Raw genomic sequence first — 22,719 nt, forward strand, 5'->3', positions numbered from 1 at the left:
TTCTTAAATACATGAAAGAACTACGTAGTATATCTAAGTCAGAGAGATGCATCTGTTTCTATTTACTTTCAATTTCCAATCATAAAAATAAAAATTTCTTAGTGCAGATTTTAGATTTTTAACCGCAAACGAGCATTTTGAAAAGGAGAGAATGATTTTTACAGAGTATTTGGAGTGAGTGCAACAATGATTGAAGAAGCATCTGATGAAGGATATCAAAGGTAATTGAAACGTAGTTATATACTAAAATTTGGCTTTCACAAAAAAAGGCTTCTTGAGGCTATTACCAATAAAACATTTTTTTGAAAATAAAGGATAATCTTAAAAGGCGGATTCAATGGAACTGCTAAGAAGGTTAGGTAGCAAAGTGTTTTCATAAGTCGGAGGTTTAGAATTCAAAACCAGCTCCCCATTGAGTTTCTCTAATCTTGTTTCCAAATTAAGGAAAAGTCTGTTTTGAGATAATAAGAGAGATAGTGCATTTATGATAATACAGGCCTCCATTGACCTCAGACGTTGTTCCCTGTAATATAATAATAATAATATCTCTTGTAAGTGTCTCTTACAGCACAATGTTCAGTGTCGGACAGTGTTGCCTACAAGGAAACGTTGCAGGCAGTGCAATGTACGAAGGTTCCGCGCTCAAATGCCTTCAGAAGGCCAACGAGCTCAGTTGTTGACGCGACTTAAATAATAATAATAATATTTACAGAGAATTGCTAAAACTAAAAATAATTTAATACTACTTACCCTAGTTATGACAATTGGCTTGTCAAGATCGCAACCACCAACCAGTCTAATACCCCAGGGTTGGCTGGCGCCGTCCCGATGTAATGTCACCGAGTACCCTTGGCGAGCTGGCATCACAACTCACCTAGTGTAATGTGCCCTTAATAATTTTCTATCTGCAACAATAAACATACAGCTTAAGGCATGACTCAAACTCTAAATTCACCCGCATATACATTCTCTCATATACAAATAGATTTAAATATATTCTACATTACGCTGATTCATATTACCGAAATACGACTAAAAATTAATTGAGAAAGGCTGGTTAGTATAATATTCCGTCCAAAAAAAAAAAAAAACTTGTAGCCTAAGGTGGCTTTGAAAAAATGCCATTTTTTTTCATTCGCTTTTTTGATTTTAATTTACAAGAAAAAAATTTTCAACACAATGCTCAAAGTTTTTGAAATTAAGATATTATTAGTCAGAATATGTTATAATTACTGTCGAACTAAACAGCATCAAATAAATAAAACTAGAACAATATTATTCTGAAGTTTTAATATAATATTCTACTTTTTCAAGTGGTCAACCAACTAATGTAAAACTTTCAAACAAGCTTATAACTCTTGGATAACTAATTAATTATGAAGTGTCATAAGTTTGCGTTCTTCAGGTATTAAGTAACTTCTACACTTACAGGATGATTGAATGAAGAAATGAGCAATGAGTCAAGTTGTTAAGAATAAAAAAATTAAAACCACAAGATCAAAAATAAATTATACAACAATAAAAATAAAATCCATTCATCATCCATCATTAGAAATTGATCAATCAATTAGATAAGAGAACTAATCTTTGCTGATGTTTCCGTATCACCTTGCAGAATAATTTTCAGAAACAAAATCACTTAGAAACAGAAAGATGGAAATACCATTTTGAAATTAAAGCTTGGCATGAATTGAATTTCGTAGACGAAACAGTAAATTGTTATCACTTTATTTGTCATACTTCGATTGCCCTCTTTGTGTCTGACCGGTAATATGATTTTCGTCCATATTCAGAGATATATTTGTGAGGCTCTAAAAGCAGATTCGAAGCCAGAACTCCAGCGAGCTATAAATGTAGTTAGTTCATCATTGCCGATCCAACTACATCAAAAGAAAGGAAATATTTGAAAGTATAATTCTAAATAAAATTACTTTTTATATAATAAGCGTATCAATATTTGGAACAGCTGATAACTTTCTTGTTTACATTTAACGCGCATACCTTCTACAGCTGTAATTGACGCCCGTTGCCTTCTCTGCGAATTGAAGGTTACTAGAATGTTGTTTAATTTACAAATACTATTATTATTTGAACATCAAAATATTAAACATATTTATTCTCTTTAAAAGTTTTTTGTATTAGTCTCGGGTGATCTAACAGATCGCTGATCATTTTAAGTTATTATTCCAAAATAGAAAAGCAATTTGCTGCGTTCTCTTCTATCCGTTTAACCAGGGTTAAAAAGAGTAATAATGAAGTTACAATAATTTTACTGCCCGGAAATAGGCAGTGAACTAAAAATGTCTACTGGCACAATGACCTCTGATGTTTACACGCCTTAAATTAGAGAACTTAATAATAATTGAAAATTTATTGTTTGGCTATTAACTAACATTTAGCTTCGACCAAGATCGTAAGCATTCTTCTATACATACATACACTGGGCCAAAAAAGTCTGTGAACACTAACCTAAATTTTATTACTTTTATTATTATCTTATTAGAAACTTCTTTTATTTTCAAATGAAATATACTATTCGATAGAGAGAAACCAGAATTTTTCATTTTATATTCAATCTTTTATTTTTGTTCAACAGGAATATCACAATTAAATGTTTAACAAAACAACACCCCAAACGAATGCAAAAAAAGTCTGTGAACACTTTGCAGAAATAAATCATTCTTACACATTGTACGTGAATTATAAATTTTAAAAACTTGTAGGACCTCCTATGTTCCTAATCACTTCCAACAAGCGAGCTTTCATCGATCCTAATAATTTTGTGGTCGTCAATGTTGGAATTTTATCCCACTCTTCTAAAATAGCGTTTTTTAGTTGTTCACGGTTTCTTATTCCTCGTTTATTTATTTCGCGGCTGATTTCATCCCACAAATGTTCTATTGGGTTAAAGTCTGGCAATTGTGGAGGGGTGTTTAGGCGCCAGAGTGTATTATTTAAAAGCCATTCCCGAGTTTTTAGTGCGGTATGTTTCGGGTCATTGTCTTGTTGGAAGACAAACGTTCCCTCCAACCCTAATTTTTTTGAATTTTCTTTTAAATTGCGTCTTAATATATCCACATACACATATTGGTCCATCATACCATTAATTAGATCTAACTTGCCCACTCCTTTAGCACTCATGCACCCCACACCAGAATGTTGCCTCCCCCATGCTTAAAAGTAGGCTTCATATTTTTCATTTTCATAGCTTCATTTCTTTTTCGCCACACTTTTTGTCGTCAATCAGACCCACATACATTGAATTTCGACTCATCTGAAAAGATTACGGTTTCCCAGAAACTAGAAAGCTTAGAAACATATTCTTTCGCGAAATCCAATCGGCGGTTACTATTTATTTTATTGATTAAAGGTTTTTTCCTCGGGACTCGACCGCAATAATCGTATTCATGTAATTTATTTCTAATTGTCTGTGGTGTTACGCTTACACATAACCACTTGATAATTCTTGACTGATTTTTTGAGCGCTTGTCCTGGGTTCTTCTCGAACAGACTTCAGAATTTGCAGTTTATGAAAGGAATTAAGTTTTGGTGGCCGTCCACTGCGTGGCCTACTAATCACATTTCCGTACTTTTTAATTATATTATGCACCGTTGAAGGGTTTTTTTGAACTATCTTCCCTATTTCTCGAATACTTTTTCTTTCATTTCGCAACGTCACAATAAGTTCTCGAATTGGTCTGGGAACTTCCATATTAGTGGTTAAATATGTACTAATTAGATTATTTATTCACAAAACTGACTGTAGTGGTTTCTACAATACAATAGAGAACTTTGAAACTTTATTCAATCGTTTTTCTGTTTGTTATCTTAATGTTTTTACATATTTATACAGCTGTTCACAGACTTTTTTTGCATTCGTTTGGGGTGTTGTTTTGTTAAACATTTAATTGTGATATTCCTGCTGAACAAAAATAAAAGATTGAATATAAAATGAAAAACTCTGGTTTCTGTCTATCGAATAGTATATTTCATTTGAAAATAAAAGAAGTTTCTAATAAGATAATAATAAAAGTAATAAAATTTAGGTTAGTGTTCACAGACTTTTTTGGCCCAGTGTACATATATTCCACTTATGTTCCTTATTCGTTCCCAGGTTTTTGAAAAATATTAGTGATTTTCAAAATTTTATATATGTAAATCATTGAGGCTAAGCTAAATAAATTACTCAATCTTTTGCATTAGATTTCGTACCATAAGAGCTCTACCGTTCACATTCGACAATGGAAAATGTGTATCCAACCTCCCTTGAACTCATTATATTTTTATTCCTTGAATGTTATTTATATATTTCTATCAATGTAAATTTATATTGGTTTATTACCTCTTATTGGGCTATACAACTTTTTATTCTTTAAACGTTATTAAAGAAATCGACTGATTATAAAACAAGCGATCTGTGACATCTCAGAACTGGCTTAACTGTAGAAGTATATTGTTCGAGCTAATGAACAAGTAGTGAACAATAGAGTAGATTAATAAAGATTGTAACGAACATTGGATCTGTATTATGAACTTGTCGGCTGTTTGCAATGCTGAGAAATTTTCTTTATCTCCAATTTCTGAGAACTCGTATTGATCAAATCTATTTTCCTTGAACTTCTAATCATGTATTGATGTTAATTAATGAAGTAATTTTAAAGGTGCCAGGGGTATGAAAATAAGGAGTGGAAGATTGCGCAGTGTAGTTAAGTTTATTAATGATTAATGATTGATTAAAAAAGTAAAAGCAAATTTGTGAAAAGATTGATTTTCACTTCTAAGGTTTCCATTAGCCAAGGCTTTGTTTCGTGAGCTTTGATCATTTAATTAACTTTTTTTGCCTTTCCTTTCATTTATAATTAAACGAAAAGTTATTCTATTCTCTCTTCTGGCAAGTGTTTAGGGATGTTTACGATTCCAGTAGGATGCTCCAAAATACAAAAGAAAACACAACCGGTGAGCATTATATGCGAAATTTCTTTCCGCTTTATTGCACTTTGGTTTACTTAGCATTGTGACGGTGAGTGACTGATCACAGCGTGTACAGTTACACACTTCTAATATAGTACTTCTGGCGTCTTCAGTACACTACCTGTTTTTCGTAGTTCAGACTTTCCCAGATTTCTGGCACAATTTCTCTTCAGAGGAAACCTCTGTCTGAGTCTACATGACCCTCATATCTGTGATCAAAGTTTTGCCAACATTGTTATACCAGCTTTTTTGATGTAAGAGATGCTGCAATTCCTCGTTCGTTCTTTGCATCTATGTAGTACACCCTTTGCAAAGCCAGAAGTCTCCTTCACCTTGGAGACCATCCTTGTTTCTAAACTGTAGCTGAGTACAGGTTTGATCTTTTAGACGACAGCTTTAGTATTTTTGCGGGCCAGCTTATTCCTCAGCTGTCATCTTAATTTCATTATCACCTATTTCCCTGTATTACTCACCTTTTAATTTTCTGGGATACCTTATTATTCCTTGTAGCTAGCAATATCAAATGGATGAAAGCATCTACCTGTTATATATTTAGTACTCCCTCAGTAGTATTTCATCGTTGGACAGTTCTTGCTGCACGTAAGCGTTTGGTGTTACTTTCATTGAAGTACAATCCTACTTTCTCGGCTGTCTTCAACAGCCCAAGAAATACTCCCATCTTTTCCTTTAAATGGCCTCCTAATAATATCCGCCTCGAATGCGATTGTCATAACCTGAAAAGACCCATTAAATATTGTGCCGCTCCGCTGAATATTTGCTTCCTGCATTACCTGTTTTAGCACTGAAGAAGAGACCTTATACGTATATTTCCTTACCTCACTATTTATGATTTAAGGCAAAACTATTCTAATCCCCCTAAAATGTTACTAATCCCTAGGAAATAAATGTTTATCTAATAAAAAGGATTCAATGATAAATTTGATAAACTACTTTTCTTGCCGCAACTAATCCTGTCAAACTGTGTTCCATTGGAGTTTGAAAGGATGTAAATTTTTTCTTAGTAAAATTTGATACTTTTGAAAACAAATTCAACATCTTGTAGGGTTTCATTTGCAGCATTAACAAATCTTAATGATTAAATGAATAGAAAACAAAACATACGAGCAGAAATTAAAAAGTTAGCAAGCATTCGGTAAAAATTATTCGAAAACTTCATTTGTTATGGTTAATGAAAATCAATAATAAAATATTTCTAAAGAATATTGTATGTAAATAAGGGAAAAGAGAAAGTTGTTTTTGAATAATATTAGGAACTAAATATAAACTTTGGAAATGTGCCTCACGATTAATTGGATGTAAAAAACTATCAAGACTTGAATTGCTTGTAAGCACTGCAGAACTAATTATTAATAACAGATTAGGAATCAGAAAAATAGTATCATATTTGTTAGTCTAATAACTCAAATACTAAATATGATAGAGAAGTTAGATTTATTTTTTACCGAATATTATTTTAAAAAATTATTTAAAATGCTCTATTAGAAGATCATTTCAAATCGTAATGAAATGGATTTTGTAACATTCAAACAAAGTGTTTACTCGTTGAACTGATAAAGTCAATAATAATGAAATATTAGTTTCCTATTAATGGTACACCAATCTTGGCTCAAAACTCTTTTATTATTGGCACATATTATTTTCTCTGGCCGAATTTTATTTTAAGTTTGAGATATGTGGAAGTGAGTTATGGTACTAATTTCTCAATTTATCAAGAAACGGTTAAATTCAATGTGTTAATTTATTTAAATTCAATATTTTTTAACGGAAAAAAGTTCACATAAGTAAATAAAAATATAATTTTTATTTATAAACGTTTATCAAGGTCAATTCAGATGATTAAATTAGTTTCAGAGGAAGTATTTTTAATTATTTTAAGAATGGACTAGGTGTTAAGAAAAATATTGTTGTTATGTTGGCTGTTGTTGGCGGTCTTATTGTTCTTGTATGCGTTTGCTATGTGTGTTCTTCTGCTCATCTCTAATACACGTGTTCTGTGTAAAAACTGTTCTTATTAAACCCCATTAAATTCATAACAGGTTATGGGCCCAGTTATTCTAAATTAAAATGTATATTAGTGTTACGGTTTACGTGATTAATTTAATAATTTCAAATAGTGCAGGTTATAAAAATGTCAGTGCTTACTTTGCCTGTGCCTATACTCTCAGCGAATAATTTCACGAACTGGAAATTTAGAATGAATGCAATTCTTGAAAAAGAACAGTTAGTTGACGTTTTAGAAAGTGACCCTCCAACTGATGCAGTAGCAAAGAAAATTTTTCTCATTAACGATGCAAAAGCAAAAGCCATCATAATTCAAGGTATTTCCGATAAACATCTTGACATTATTCAAGATTCTAAAACATCAAAAGAAATGCTTCAAGCTTTAAAAGATGTATTTGCGAGGTCTAGTTCTTTTTCTAAACTAACCTTATGGAGGAAGCTAGTAAACTTAAAAAGTGAGAGGTTTGAAAATTTGGAAGACCATTTTCTTAATTTTGATAAAATTATCAGAGAACTGAGTGATTTAGGTTCCACGCTGAACGAAAGTGATAAAATATGTCATTTGCTTCTTTCACTTCCAGAAGATTATGATACTGTGGTCACTGCTTTGGAAACTGTTGAAAAAATAAAAATGGATTTTGTGAAGGCACGTCTGTTGGATCATGAACTAAAAATTAAGTCTCAAGATATTTCTGAGACAGGCCTTAAAGCTCAAAATAATGGCTGTTTTAGATGTGGGGATAGTTCACACTTCCAGGCGAACTGTCCAAAAATGGTCCAGGGAAGCAACCAAACAAGAGGACGTGGATCAAACAGTAGAGGGTACCAATCATACCACAGAGCCAGAAGGACCCGAGGTAGCAATTTTCCTTCACGGCAGAGTCAAGGAAGAAAATTTACAGAAAGGGATAGCCATGCAAATCATGCTCAAAGTGAGAGTGAAGTTGATTTATTTACAACTGAAAGTTGTAATTCAGGCATGATCTTCGAAGAAAAATCTTTTATCTATGACAGCGGCGCTTCAAATCATTTTGTCAGAGGAGAGTTAAAACGTTTCATGAAAAACATTACAGAATTAGAAAATACAGTAAAAATAGTTCAAGCGGATGGCCAGCTATTGACAGCAAATGAAAAAGGGAAGTTGAGCCTTTATTGCCAGGGACAAAAATTCGTTATCGAAGCATTAATCGTTCCTGGTATGAAGCACAATCTTTTGTCTTCTTCAAAAATTGCTAGCCGTGGGGCGAAAATAGTCACTGATAAATCAGGTACAACTGTTTTCATTAAAAATAAACCTGTACTCTTCTTCAAGCCCAAAAATGGTCTTTTCCTTTTTGAAGCGGATAAATTTAATGAAGAGTGCTTTGTTGCTGCCAATGAAGGAGATCTTTGGCATAAAAGAATGGGGCACATCTCAATTGATGGGCTAACACAATTGAATTTACCTACTCCGCACAAATTATGCGAATCTTGTATAGAAGGCAAGGCAAAGAGGCAACCCTTTTATGAGAACAAAAAGCGTGCAACAGAAATAGGAAGTCTTATTTCAAGCGATTTAGTTGGTCCCATCACACCGAGTACACTCAATGGCGAAAAATATTTCCAGGTAATATTAGATGATTATTCCCACTTTGTAGTTGTTAAATTGCTGAAAAATAAGAGCGAAGCAGCTAGAAACTTGATATCATACATTAAAGAAATAAAAACTCAGTTCGGTTTAAGCGTCTGGCGCATAAGATTAGACAATGGTGGGGAAGCGAAATCGAAGTATTTTTTAAACTTTGTGGAAAGAAATGGCATTCGAATGGAATATACTATAAGTCATTCTCCTCAAATGAATGGCAGATGTGAGAGAATGAATGGGGTTCTACTCTCAAAATTAAGAACTAAATTAATTGATTCTGGGGTTCCCAAATATTTGTGGGGAGAGGCACTAAAATGTACTGTTTATGAAACAAATAGGTCACCAACTTCAGTTTTGCCTAGAGGTAAAACTCCCTCGGATCTGTGGAATGGGCGAAATGATCTGTCCAAATTGAAAATATTCGGATGTAGAGCATGGCATACTGTGACACCTAAGCCTGGGAAATTGGAACCCCGAGCAGTTCGTGCGGTAATGGTCGGTTACTGTGGAGGTGGCTACAGATTGTGGTTACCAAAGGAAAGGAAAATAATAAAGTCAAGAGATGTCAAATTTGATGAGTCAATCATGGTATACAAAGATAATAATATGGTCAAGGAAAATGGACAAGACACTATCGTTCCAATTCAAGGGGTAGAAAATAATCCAGTAATAAAGATTAATGAAGAGGGTGAACAAGTAGTGCAGAATGACTTACAAATGGGTTCTATGGATAAAAATGCAGAAGATGAAATAGTTACTACAAACAGGAAAAAGAAAAAACCTGGATATCTGGATGACTATGAGCTGTACACAGCTTACTGTTTTCTATTGTCAACTAATGAAGAACCAAAAACGTTTGAAGAGGCCATGGAATCAGAAGAATGGAAAAGTGCAATACATTCAGAATTAGAGTCTCACGAGAAACTTGGAACTTGGACCCCCGGAAAATTACCTGAAGGAATGAAAGCTATTGAAACACGTTGGGTGTTTAAAATCAAAGAAGATGGAACCAAGAAGGCGAGACTTGTGGCTCGTGGATTTCAAGTTCCTCAAGAAGAATGGGAATTCTCCTACGCACCAGTATGTAGGATCCCAACTGTTCGACTCTTGTTATCAGTAGCAGTCCAGTATAGCTGGATTTTGACTCAAATTGATGTACCCACCGCCTTCCTGAATGGAGATTTAGATACAGAGGTCTATATTAAAACACCTAAAGGTTTAAAATGTCAAGAAAATACTCTCATTCTTAATAGATCTCTATATGGTCTCCGCTCCGCTCCAAAATGTTGGAACAATAAATTTTCATCCGTAATGAAAAATCTTGGATTTACACGATCTGATTATGATTATTGTCTTTACTATAAAGATAATATATACTTAGTTCTTTTCGTTGATGATGCGATACTGGCTGGGACGGAGGAGAATGTGAATTCATTATTGAAAGATCTACAGAAGAATTTTAATACAAAAAACTTAGGTTGTCCTAAATCGTTTTTAGGAATGGAAATTAATCATGTTAGAAATGGTTTACACTTGTCTCAAACTAAAATGATAGATCGTTTGACAAAAGAGTTTGGCATGGAGGTGTGTAGGACAATCTCAACACCTACAGGAGGCTTAGAAGGTATGAGTGATGCTGATTGGGGAGCTGATCAAAATGACTCTAGAAGAAGTGTCAGTGGATTCATATGCTTTCATGCTGGAAACCCTATCGCATGGTACTCAAAGAAGCAGAGATGTGTTGCTCAATCAACAATGGAGGCTGAATACATCGCGGCAGGGTTCGCTGCTCAAGAGTTAGTGAATCTTCGTGGTGTGTTAAGTGATTTGAGTCAAGTGAAAAGAGCAAGCAGTGAGGTGATATGTGAAAAAGTGTTAAAATCTGTTAAAGATGTGTTTAATGAGAAAGGACAAGAGCCTGATGAAATGAAAGCAGTTCTTAAAATAGATAACGCTAGTGCGATATCTTTAGCAAATACATTTTCAAATACCAAACGTGGCAAACACATAGAAATAAAATTTCATTTCATCAAACATCTGTGCCTAAATAATGTTATTAAAATTGACTATGTTTGTTCAAAAGAAAATATAGCTGATCTATTTACCAAAGCTCTAGGAGCCGAAAAATTTGAAACTCTTAGAAACTCTCTGCTCACTAATTGATTTTTTTTTAACATTTAATATCTTGTTAATTATTTTAGTTTATGTGGATGTTGTATTATTAGTATTCAATTCGATGTTTCTTATTGTAGTCATTAAGTAACTACATCTCATTGAGAGAGGGTGTTAAGAAAAATATTGTTGTTATGTTGGCTGTTGTTGGCGGTCTTATTGTTCTTGTATGCGTTTGCTATGTGTGTTCTTCTGCTCATCTCTAATACACGTGTTCTGTGTAAAAACTGTTCTTATTAAACCCCATTAAATTCATAACACTAGGTATATAACTAAAACATATTACGTTAAAATGTCTGCAACCATTAAACTGCCTAGGTCTGCCAGAATTAAAACTTTTGAGAAATAAAAGTAAACTAAAGTAAAGTAATGACTATTTTTTCAGGCAGGCTTTACGTCTATCTACCGATTAGGTGTCGCGGACGGAGGCTGATAGCATACATTTTTTACTACAAATTTCTTTTATTAAATATTAAATAAAATCCAAGGCCTAAGACCGGCGGGAATCGAACCCAGTACCACAAGACATATTAGCTTTGTAGGAGAAACATTTCAAGTTGTAGAAGTTCTCTTAATAATAGTGAGATAAGAATATTTGCAGCTCAAATTCGAGTAATTATGAAAGTGACAAGATCGCTTTATGATAGTATTGATGAACAGTAAAAGGTTAGTTTGGAAAGTGTCAAGCGGTTATTTTCTGGTTTTCCAATGCATTTTGTCAGTGCTGATTGGAAAAGATAAGACAATCAATTATTAATATTACATTAGAACAAGCAGTTAATGTAGTAAGTAGCACACAAGTAACATAATTTTGTAGGAAACAAAGCATTATAAAAATTGTATGGTTTCTTATTCAAAGAAATACTGACTGAATGAAGATTGTATAGTATAGAAAAAAATATATTCAAGTCGAATTTATGGTTGTTTGTTGCAATGCACCTTGGGTCCAAGAAGAGTCCACACTAAGCACTGAGAAACAAAACTGGCCAATCACGTAGTGGTCTAACCGTCAGGTCCTACATTCGTTCTACTACCCTCTATAAATAAACAAGTAACATTAAACCATCCCTCCAATAATTATAGTACATCCGATCCAAATAGACTAAATTTCATCAATTGTTACTTAAAATTGGTTAATAATATGCCTAATTTTTTTTTTTTTAATTAGGAAAACCCCATTAAATTCATAATCTTTTCAGAACGGACAGTATTTCGCAAGTCCAGACCTGGGTCGACAGAAATAGTGCTCCCCCTCCCACTGCACCAGCTGACCGTACCTAGACCCTCATAGAGGGGATATTGTTCATCTCTACAATGGGTCAACAGTTAGTAACACATTTATTAGCAAGCAAATTATCACACTTTTACCTTCCCATCATCCATCTAAAAATAAATGAACTGGCAAATCTGAAACATTGATGACAAATTAAAAATAGATATGAATTCTACTCTTAATCCTTGTAGCTTTTAGCAGACCCAATAGCAAGATTGCTGCATCCGTGAAAAAGGTCACTGACTATTGAATCGCTTTTGATTGCCCATTTTAAACAATAGTTGGATGTTATTTTGAAATAATTTTAAGTCTTCATGTTTGCAAAAATCTGTTTAAATTCTTCTTTTAGCCAGGAATCGTTGGCATATTAGTTACTCAGCTGGAGCAATATCCTAATCATCAATTTTGAAAATAAATCGATTAAGCATTGATTGGGTGAATAGATGTCGAATTAACATGAGTACATCTATTATCTTCGAACCGAAATAAATCACTTAAAGATGCTGACGGGGGACTATGTTCTGGAAGTGGAAAAGACAGGGGGGCAAATGTAGGGCTCTACGTTGTTGCGTTGAGTAGCTCTTGAAACTGGGAAACTGCATAATGTAGCAGGCACTTGCCAAAGAATGCAGAGATCCCCAAATTGGTTGAGCCTTACAAGAAAAGAATTAAATTCTGTGTGAGTGACTGGAGCAACGTTAGTTTAATTAGCGCGGGATTTGAGCAGGAGCCGCCAAAGAGTACTGCAAATACTTTTGTAACGATATTTTTTATTTAAGGCGCGTCAATATCGAGGTCAATGGCGCATGGAGACTTCTTTCAGTACACTGCCCGCCTTATGCACTTTCGTTGCACCTTACTGTTGCTACTAATAGATGGCCGTAAACTTATAGCTCAAATGGATGAGACAGCAAGTGTAAAGTAAGACGGTAGCGAAATTAAAATCGAAACCTGTACACCAAACTGATTAGTTTACCTCTGATATTGAATGAAAGTCCAAAACTGGTCAGGGATACATTAAACATGCTTAACTACGTATAAAATCAAAGATATTATCTAGCAAAGCAGACCTAACCACATTTTCAAAAGAAAAATGGTATTTTGGGTTATTGAAAATCCTTCAAACTCGGTAATTTAGTCACAATGATACCTCTTTTTTAATATTTAAGAAACAGGGTCTTAAATTGTACCTAAATAATACTTTAGAGGAAGCCTACCAACATTCTTCTTCTAGAAGTGCCCAAAATAGAATCGTTCTGGAAAAAATAGTCTACACGAAGTTATAGGTGTGTAAAATTTAAAAAGAAAATCGTTTGGACTTTTTTTTTAAAAAAAAGTGTAAAATCCCTAAATGAGATTGCTAAGTTGAATACCGTTATAGTCGTTTCTCCTAGTACAGGGGTCGGCTAATGCGAGCCGTCAAAATTGTGTGGCTCTTCAGTCTCTCCAAAATAAATTGTATATTTTAATTTTATTGAAACAAATAAAATTTTCATTTTTTAAATTAAAGATATCTTTTCAAAAAGAATTTTAAATTTGATAGGTTACAAACTGAAAAGAATAATATTAAAATTAAGTAAGGAGAAATGGCTCTCTACTTAAAATAGGTTGCCGACCCCTGCCACAGTATAAACAAACCTAAATGTTAAATATAATTCTCCTGCAATTTTTGTGGACTACACCAATTTTTTTCCAAAGTACACTTTTTTTTTTTTTTGGTCAGAGAGAACTTCAAAACTGATGTGTCTGGTGAAAACACGTTTTTGAAAATTTGGCAAATACAATACTATTCTCATCACCGAGAGTATTTATTATTCATAAATAATAAGAATCGTTAAATATAAAGAATAACTCGTTCACCAAGTGTTCCACTATCAACCTACCTGTTGCACTCTGAAAGAGTAAATATAGTTAGTGTAACTACGCAATTAAAAATTATCACTGCCAAATCTAATTCGCAAGAGACAACGTTAGATATGATTGCAGCCATAATCTAGTTATATTTACTTGTCATTCTTCTTATCATAACAATACCAGTTTTCTAATCATTTACTATTGCTATTTGAAGTGCCGTACAAACCTAGAACAATTTAGACTGACAAAAACATTTAACTAAACTGATTATTCATTTTATTTATTCCAAACAGGATATTATCTTACTTCTACTTGAATGAAATAAATCAATTTAATGCCAAACAAGTTCAACTTGTACACTTACTGCACATCATTTTCCTACGAACTGTCCTACCGGACAGTTTTAATAATAGATACAGCCATTTCAATCTAAACTATTAAGGCACATTCACATTATTGTCGCACGAATTCGTTCCAAATCTTACTCTATTAAACTACCCTACGTACACCGAAACTATTAAAAACCAAACATAAAGCGAATTTCAATTACAAAGAATAGGACCCTCCGGCGTTTGAGAAGCTAGGAGGAAATCTTATGATCGGAAGCTGGAGTTGAAACTAAAATCTTCGCGAAGGAATCTAGTATGTTAACACCGATTTAATCCTTTCTCTAGCAAAAGTTAATTGTCTGGTCCGTTATTGGAACACAAATTAAATATCAACATGTGAACAGTGATTTACTTTTTTATTTAGTTATGTTGATCACTTCAAAGATGGACTGAAAGATAGACAGTCTCTCTCGCTTATCCACACACGTATATATCTAAATAAAACTACTATTTTGGATTAAGAGTAATTACCTCAAAACGGACTTTTTCGGAGTGAACTCAATTTTGAAACTTTCGACTCAATCCAATACTTTCCTTATCTAATATAGTAACAGAAAGTAAAAATGAATTAACTACTTAGAGACAGGAAAACAAATTAATTAATTTCCTCCCTCAAATAAATGCGAAAGTGTATTAGTAGCGAGGCAAATTTTTGATGTGGATGTTGGTAATATGTTGAGATGGTACCTTATGAAAAAGAGATATATTACAGAAAACTAGTGATAAATTACAGAAAAAAGTGGGCTGTTTCCTTACAAGGCAGTGAGAAGTGAAAACTTCGTTAAAAATTTGGTAAACTAATCAGCTAAATGATGACATAGTATGTGGTGTTCAATCAGGTAAAGCTAAATAAAACACCTGAGAGCATTTAAAGTATTGCAATACTGCAAGATTTAATGATGATTTAAGGCGCCTATGTTGAAATGTTGCTACGGTTATTGGCGCCCGGAGCTTTTTCCAGTGCACTGCCGGCCTCCGGACAGTGTTCTCTCGTTACAGACAACACTGTCCATCACCGGACAGTGAGCTGTAAGAAGCTCCTAGGAAGAGAAAATCTAAGGGTCAGCAGCTAATCCCTTCCCTCAAGATTTAAGTAGCCCAGCCTCGCAGAGGATACCTATGTAGGTTCTGGAAAAGCACTGCACTTATTGCAAAAGGGATACTTAAGAGAAGTATCCATGTTAGTTGCCTCTCAGCAGACTCTTAAGTCCAATTAAACAAAAAGGGCTGGAAAAGATTCTCTAATTAGTGGTTGCCATAATAGGCCCTCTGGGTCACGTTGGCTGGACCTTTCTGTCAAACCTGTATGGAATTTAATTTTATCTTTATGCACATAGGTATTAATATTAATATCAATATATAAGATTTGAATTCCAAAGTTCAAATTAAAAAAAAATATATGCTTTGCTAAAAATAATTGCGATACAAAATTTATCGTATCATTATTACATACATTGCTTTGCTTTTCTAAATAATAACTATACATATTATTCGCTAAACGTTCTAGCGTTTTGCACATGTTGGCAACATAAGATGTCTTATGTCTAATACTTGGCACCTTCTATTGTCCTCTTAACACATAACTGGTTCAAAATGATTCCACTACAGCCCTGAACTTTAATAGTAATGCTATTAATAATATTTACAAAATAAATTACATAATTGGGAAAACACTATGATAAATAATTATATTAAGCTCCTCAGATGTTAAATCCTTATAAAAAGATAATAATTAAGAAATTACTATTATTAAAAGTCGTTTGTTTCATTTTTAATAAAGGACAAAAACTTTATGTACCGAAAAGAAAGAGAAATTATAGCCAGTTTCAGTCAATTAATTAGTATAAGGTAAAAACCTAATTTTTATAAACTTACTATTAAACAAATTATTCATTCAAAATAACCTTTGGCTTAAAATACTTTTTATTAAAATTTGAAAGATAAATGATCGCCATTTTTCGCAATAATACTATTTGCTAAGCCGAGCTTTCGACGCTCAGGACTAGTTCAACTTCAGGGCTTGAACTACAGTAACTAGAGTTGTAATTTTTTTAACAAGATGTATGATAAAGGTGTCTGTCTACTTCAGGATTAAATATCTACATAAAAACCAAAGTAAATTTTTACTTAGTGTATATTTTCAGAGACATGCACTTCTCCCTCAGTTATAATCATTGAAAATAAAATTTGGGAAAAATATGAAACTGAAATTGGAGTAGAGCAACAGAAGCCTGTAGACTTTATTAAATGTTATGATCATAAACTTCTAATAAATGAAGTTTTTCAGTTTAAAGAAGCCGAAATTAGGTACCATATCCTCTTTTTCTTAAATTAATTATATTTTATTCTGGAATAAATGTTGGGCAAGTTTTTTTTTTCTCATATTAGTTCATACTAAATTCAGGGCGAAAAGTATAGAAACCTTCTTAAGCTAAAAGGAAGAAAAATTGGGCTCTAATACGTTTTTTTATTTTTTTAGAAAAATAATAAAATAAATATAAAAAAATTGTAATAAAGACAAAATTAAAACATTTAGCTTAATCATGATCATAGTTAGATGGAATCTATTGAACGTTTATCACAAAACTATGTTTAAAAGGATAGTAGCTTATTAAATTAATTTTTTTTTTCCATTGTATGAGGTATTGTAAAAGAAATAATTATTTCTAACTTTTTAGACATTCAAAAGCCTTAAATTGTTTTTGTTTCAGTCCCGGTAGCTTAGGTAGCAGCACATACAAAATCAAAATAGCACTGAGGGCTCAATAGAGATATGTAATTTCATGATTAAAGAAATCAGTTCTTCAAAGATAAATTCTAGAGTAACATTTATTACATTAAATCAAGTATTCAGGAGCTTCATGAGCATGGGCATATGCATTGATTCCTATGTGAGTGTAATAGATAAAATATGAAATTAAAATTACTTTTTTGTAGGTGTGATACCTATATATCTTTCCGTGAAATCCAACACGAAATTGATGAGAACAATATTTTGATTACCTTTTCACTCTATAATCATAGATGCTCATACAAAAATACATTTTTCTTTTTTTTAAAAGATATTGGAACGTTTTCGTCAATTAGAATTCATCTTTTCATTCATCTCAACTTTGAATATTTGCTGCGAAACCAAGTTTCGAAAATTTGAACACGAACGATGATGATTTTGTTGTGAAAACTTATTTTAACGAGTTCTGGGTCCCAAATGAAATGAGACTATTCTTATTAAGTTACGAGTGTTTAGCTTAAACTATTAAGGGTAATCATAAGAACTGAACAAATATTATAAATATTATAAAATATTATATTCATTTTCCAAGATAGGTTTTCTAATTTTTTACAAATTGTTTTTAACAATTATTTTATTACAGGATTTCTTCCCCAATACTTGAAACAATAATCAAACAAAAAAGAATTGCAACAAAATTTATTTAATAAAAACATTTTAAAACATACAAGTGATGAATATGTTTTACTATAAATGACCAGTAAGTAGAAACATATTATTAAATTTTTTTCCACTGCGTTTGTGCATTGCTCTTTTCAGGCCGCTTAGATTGCTTGTACAGAGCAAAAGGTGTGGTATAATCAAATTCCATAGAGTCTTCAGTGATGGTACTGCTCTGTCCACTCATACTACCTGTGACAGAACTACCAAGTTCAAGTGTTTTACGATTAAATGATACTAATACACGCCCTTCATCTTCGTTCTTCTTCTCCTTATCCTCTGGCGTGTACATAGATATATAATATTGCCCTTTGGTTTTATGTAAATGTAATGTAGGTTTTGTAGCGTCTTCTTGTTCATCTTCTTTTGATAATGGTTTAGCGCGTTTTCGTTTATTTTTTACATCACCTTCCTCTTCAGATTCATCATCTTCATCCTCATCCAGGTCTGAATCATCTTCTTCATCTTCTTCATTATCATTTCCTGCTTCATCCTCTTCTTCCATTTCTTCATCAAGGCTTTCTTCCTCTTCAAACTGCTTGTTCTGTGTGTTCAGATTTCTACTCGCTTTCATAGTTGCGAATGTGTTAGCTCTGATAGCACCAGGCCTCCAACCAAGATCTGGCTGAAATAAATCATGTAATGGTGAGGTGTGGGATAAATGAGATTTTCAGGTAGCATTCATTAATCGTTAATTTCTTCTCACACATTAGCTGGGAAGACTCTAGGGAAGCCAGTAGGTGGTGTAATATCATTGAAAATACTGCTCGGATGACATCAAAAAGCAACTTGACAAAAATGAAATCCCCTGTTTTAATTTACAAATCTTACCTTGCTTTATATATACAGGGTGATCCATTTAAAACGCACCAACTTTTACAAAGTAAACTAATTTGTTTTTGTTTTTTTTTTTTGGTCCAGTTTTCAAATTTTCCAACTCCGATGCTGTATCTTCATTTTTGGCGGAGTTGCCAAATGACTGCAGATGTCTGCACAAGCGGGATTCAAACTGGGGATCTCCTACTTACAAAGCCATGCTCTTGACCACTAGACCAACACCCGCTCCTCCCTGGCAAGATATTCTTACCTTAATCATAGGTCAAGAAGTCTTTCATACGAAGTGCATTAAAATGATGTGATGATAGCTTTTATTTGATGATAAAACAAATTTATCCTGATTCTCCCTCAACCATTACATAACACTACATTCATTAAAATCTTAAATTATTATTATTTTAGTTTTTTGCGTCACAAATAACAGTTTTTGCAGTCAGAAGACTTTCCAAAACGTGTATTTCTGGTGGAAAATTAATATTGAAAACCGATCGCAAATAGGTAAAATTGTAAATTTGATCTTAAATATCTCGACAAATATTAGGGATATCGAAACACGTTCAACGTCATTTTTCACAATATTTTATGTAGTTTTCATAATCATTGTCAAAACCAGTGGTCTTTATGAAACCCCGATCAGTTTTTTGGCCGTAACTCCGCCATAAATGAAGTTACAGCATCGGGAGTGAACAATTTGAAAACTAGACAAAAAAAACATATAGTTTACTTCGTGGGTTTTTTCGGAATTCCGCTTTCCTAAAAAGTTATTAGCGATTGGTGCGTTTTAAATTGATCACCCTGTATATACAACTGCTGGTTTTTTGAAGCCTCTGGTTTATACCTTTAATTCCCCCAAAAAAACTTGAAATAGCAAAGTAAAGACCCAGCGTCTAGTGTAATGCTAGATCTAGGTTAAAGAAATTCTAAAGATCTTTTTGCGAAAATTTATGGAAACCCAGAAAAGATTAGGTCACAGTTTCAATTAAAGGATTTTCTTGAAATTTAGGATTTGGCAAACTTTTGTCTGAAAGAGTATTTATAATCTTCAATTTAATATAAAAATTGATACCCAGATTGTCAAAGAAATCGATATTTAAGAGATAGGAATGGAAACTCACTGTACAACAAAATGATTCTCTGACATCCATTTTTTAAGAACTGTTGGTAATTTACCTAACAAAATTAATATGTATACATTAATATCGGCCAGCACCCTCACATGCGTTCTATAACCATCTCCATTCTACATGCACATATTTTAAATTGCCAATATTTTAATGAAAAACTTGTAAATTTATATGTATTTAATATGTTTACCTTTATTTGGCCAGCACCCTCACATAAGTTCCATAACCATCCCATTCTACTTGGTACTCGTATAAAAGGTAAACAACAAGTTGCATGACCCACTGTCGTTCCAGGATACATTCCTTTTGTAAAATCACTTTCTATGAGGTTTGTTCCTTGTTTATTTACTAATTCGTCAATCTTTTTTAAGCTGTCCCTTTTTAATGACGGTTTTTCTATATATTCTTTCTTCTCACTCTTGCTTTTCTTTGATTGTTTATCACTTTTATACTTTTTACGTTCAGACTTTTCACTTTTAGACAATTTAGGTTTAGAAATTTCACGTTCAGTCTTTTTACTTTTAATATTTTTACTTTTTTCATCCTCGTCGACCAACGCAGTATCACGGGATTCTTGTTTACTTGACGAAGGTTTTTTGTCAACCACTAATTTATTCACATTTTTACTTTTTGATTTAGTAGATTCAAGTTTGGTATCTGAACTGACCTTTTTAGTAACTGAACCACTTTTCTGTAAAGAGTCTTTTCTATTACTATTATCCTTTTCTTTTTTCTTGCTTTCTACATTCTTTTTTTCTTTTTTTTTCTGGCCGCCCTTTATATTCTTGTCTTTGCTGTCTGTTTTCTTTTTTACTGTGATTGTTTCTGGTTTTTTATGTTTCTTCATTACTTTGTCATCACCACCTCTGGTTTCTACTTTACCACTTTTATCATCTGCTTTAATTTTCTCTTTCTTTTTTTCACTTTCTTGTTTGCTCTTACTTTCTACACAACAACAACACACTTCCTCTTTGGCCTTTACTCTTTCACTCGATTTAGTAGGTTTCTTTGGTGCTCTTGATTTACCCACTTCTTTTTCTTGTGCTTTAGAGCCGTCTTTCATATCTTCTTTGCTCAGAATTTGTGCCATTTTCACTTCTGTCGGCGGTTTTGGACATTTATAATTCGTGGGTGCTAAATTTTTCATTAACTCATTGCATTCACATTTTACGAAAAGCCTTGTAGTTTCGGGTTTGATTAATGGCAAAGGTACTTTTGGACAAGTACAAATAGTTTCTTCTTCATCTACTTTCCATAAGTTAGGCTGTATAAGTGGTGAAGGTTGTGTGATATTGCTTGTAGGCCCTAAAGGATGTGTGTAGCCTAAACACTGTTGGTTACCACCTATCTGGCCCATTGTGTTTGGTATTGTTTTACATTGGCAAGTACATGCACATTCTTTTTTATAATTTTCACTAAAAGGGGGTAGTTTTGGTTGGGTAAAATCCGGATTGGGTGTAAAAGAGATAGGCCCTATAGGTTGAATACTAGCCTTATATGGATGGTCGTCCTTCTTGCGCCATGGAACCGGCAATTGAAATATATTTTCTTTCTCAAGTGGGACATTGTAATCGTTCTTTTGCTGTGAATTTTCTTCAGCAGTTAATATTGGACATAGTTTGGATACATCATTATTTTCTAATGAGTTACCCCATTTTTTCAGTTGTTCCTGATTTTTCTCAATCATCTTCTCGCAATTAAGATTCTCTTACATTTAGATTGTTTTATTATATTACAACACTGGCGGACAATATATGTTTGATTAAATTCGTAAAAGTGCTAGATTTTTATTTGCCCTTTAAACACAATGAAGACAGTTTAGAAATATTTACTTTAATCTCATGAACATCACAGTTTTAGTTTTAAATTCTAAACGAAAATTTTGGTTAATCAAATAATTTTATAGTAAAAACATCTAATAAAAATTAATTTGATAAATGCGTCATATGTTTAATTAATCAGGTAAAAAAAAATACTCGTGCAGTAGTTTCATTCAACACTGTAGACAGAAGAGACTGTATAAACATCTAATACTACTAGTATGTCCTGAATAAAGAGTTAGGTACGATTTTTAAGAAGATTAACCAGTGTAGCTTAATTATGACGGTCGAGGCTCCAAATCTTCGTTGCATTATCTTTGTTGGTGTTTAATCTGTCTAAGATAAATCCCCGAAGGATAGAAACACAATAAAAAAGTTGAATCCAATCACAATTAGCCGCCAAAAAAAAAAAAAAACTCTGCTCTGAATGTTGTTTAATATCTTTCTGCTTGCAGCCTCAGGGGTTATGAGGAAGAAAAGGTTCAAAATGAAATGTAAACAGCGTTAGTGGTGAAAATCCGAGAATACTTGGTGGCCACATGGTTCTCTTTCCTCAGAGGTTTTTATTCGCCCACTTATTCGTTAATAAATGTGCCGTAGTTTAGTGGTGACATCTAGGCACTCAAGTTCCCCAATTCGCAACAAGATGTTGATGTTGAAATCAAGCTAGTTAAATTAGAAATTTATGATGCTATTTAACAGATCAGTGTTATTAAAAAAGTCTGATGAGTTATATGTACCAAAATGTGTAAAGCACTTAGTGAGCTGGTCCATATTTAATTTGTAAATATATTACATTACAATATCCTTTGTTTAATGTGCAGATATTCTAATACGTATATTTATCATTTTCAACACCACCATAGGGCAACTGCAGTTCTTTTGAACATCGTTTTCTTTCAGTACCTCAATCTATACCATGCTAGAGCATCTCTTTCTTGTTAAGAAAACACTTTTAGGTAGCATTCAATTATATTAGGAATTCTGAATTCAGTGAGAATTCAATTATAGCATGTTGAAACGTGATGAGAAACGCCTGAATAAAGCTAAAAATTTAGGGCAACAGAAAAGACACAGCAACAAGCACAAAGATCATACTGTGCATTACTATTCTAGTGCTAGTGACGTTTAGGACTCTTAGCAGAGCGACCAACTAATTGATGTGGTCCTGACGGAGCGTCA

The 22,719-nt window shown here is 33.0% G+C and overlaps 2 protein-coding genes and 1 long non-coding RNA gene across 15 annotated transcripts in view; 1 reads left to right on the forward strand and 2 right to left on the reverse strand.

Annotated features, from left to right (window-relative positions):
• Zasp66 (PDZ_signaling and DUF4749 domain-containing protein Zasp66) overlaps positions 1 to 22,719 on the reverse strand; it is a 59,618-nt gene that overhangs the window by 35,877 nt on the left and 1,022 nt on the right. For 2 of the 13 annotated variants that reach the window (XM_074114636.1, XM_074114615.1), the window contains exons 1-2: positions 11,659 to 11,996; positions 751 to 905 (exon numbers count right to left, since the gene is read on the reverse strand). In XM_074114636.1, coding sequence (XP_073970737.1) covers positions 751 to 864 — 114 coding nt within the window. In that variant the 5' untranslated portion in view covers positions 865 to 905; positions 11,659 to 11,996. Of the gene's footprint in view, positions 1 to 750; positions 906 to 1,663; positions 1,911 to 11,658; positions 12,002 to 22,719 lie in introns of those variants that run through there. The other 11 variants (XM_074114659.1, XM_074114650.1, XM_074114589.1 and 8 more) reach the window with 10 other exon arrangements.
• LOC141447281 (uncharacterized) lies at positions 5 to 18,381 on the forward strand. Its single transcript, XR_012454243.1, has 3 exons — positions 5 to 221; positions 17,017 to 17,196; positions 17,680 to 18,381. It is a non-coding gene; the product is annotated as an uncharacterized lncRNA (long non-coding RNA).
• Positions 17,719 to 21,639, reverse strand: LOC141447231 (uncharacterized). The gene is made up of 2 exons (XM_074114546.1): positions 19,908 to 21,639; positions 17,719 to 18,381 (listed from the first exon to the last, which is right to left on the reverse strand). The coding sequence occupies exons 1-2, from the start codon at positions 21,402 to 21,404 to the stop codon at positions 17,815 to 17,817; spliced, it is 2,064 nt and encodes a 687-aa protein (XP_073970647.1). The 5' UTR covers positions 21,405 to 21,639; the 3' UTR covers positions 17,719 to 17,814.

The sequence above is a fragment of the Rhodnius prolixus genome, unplaced genomic scaffold (genome assembly GCF_049639745.1).
Source record: "Rhodnius prolixus isolate KJV_2025 unplaced genomic scaffold, Rpr scaffold_1, whole genome shotgun sequence".
NCBI classification, from domain to species: domain Eukaryota; kingdom Metazoa; phylum Arthropoda; class Insecta; order Hemiptera; family Reduviidae; genus Rhodnius; species Rhodnius prolixus.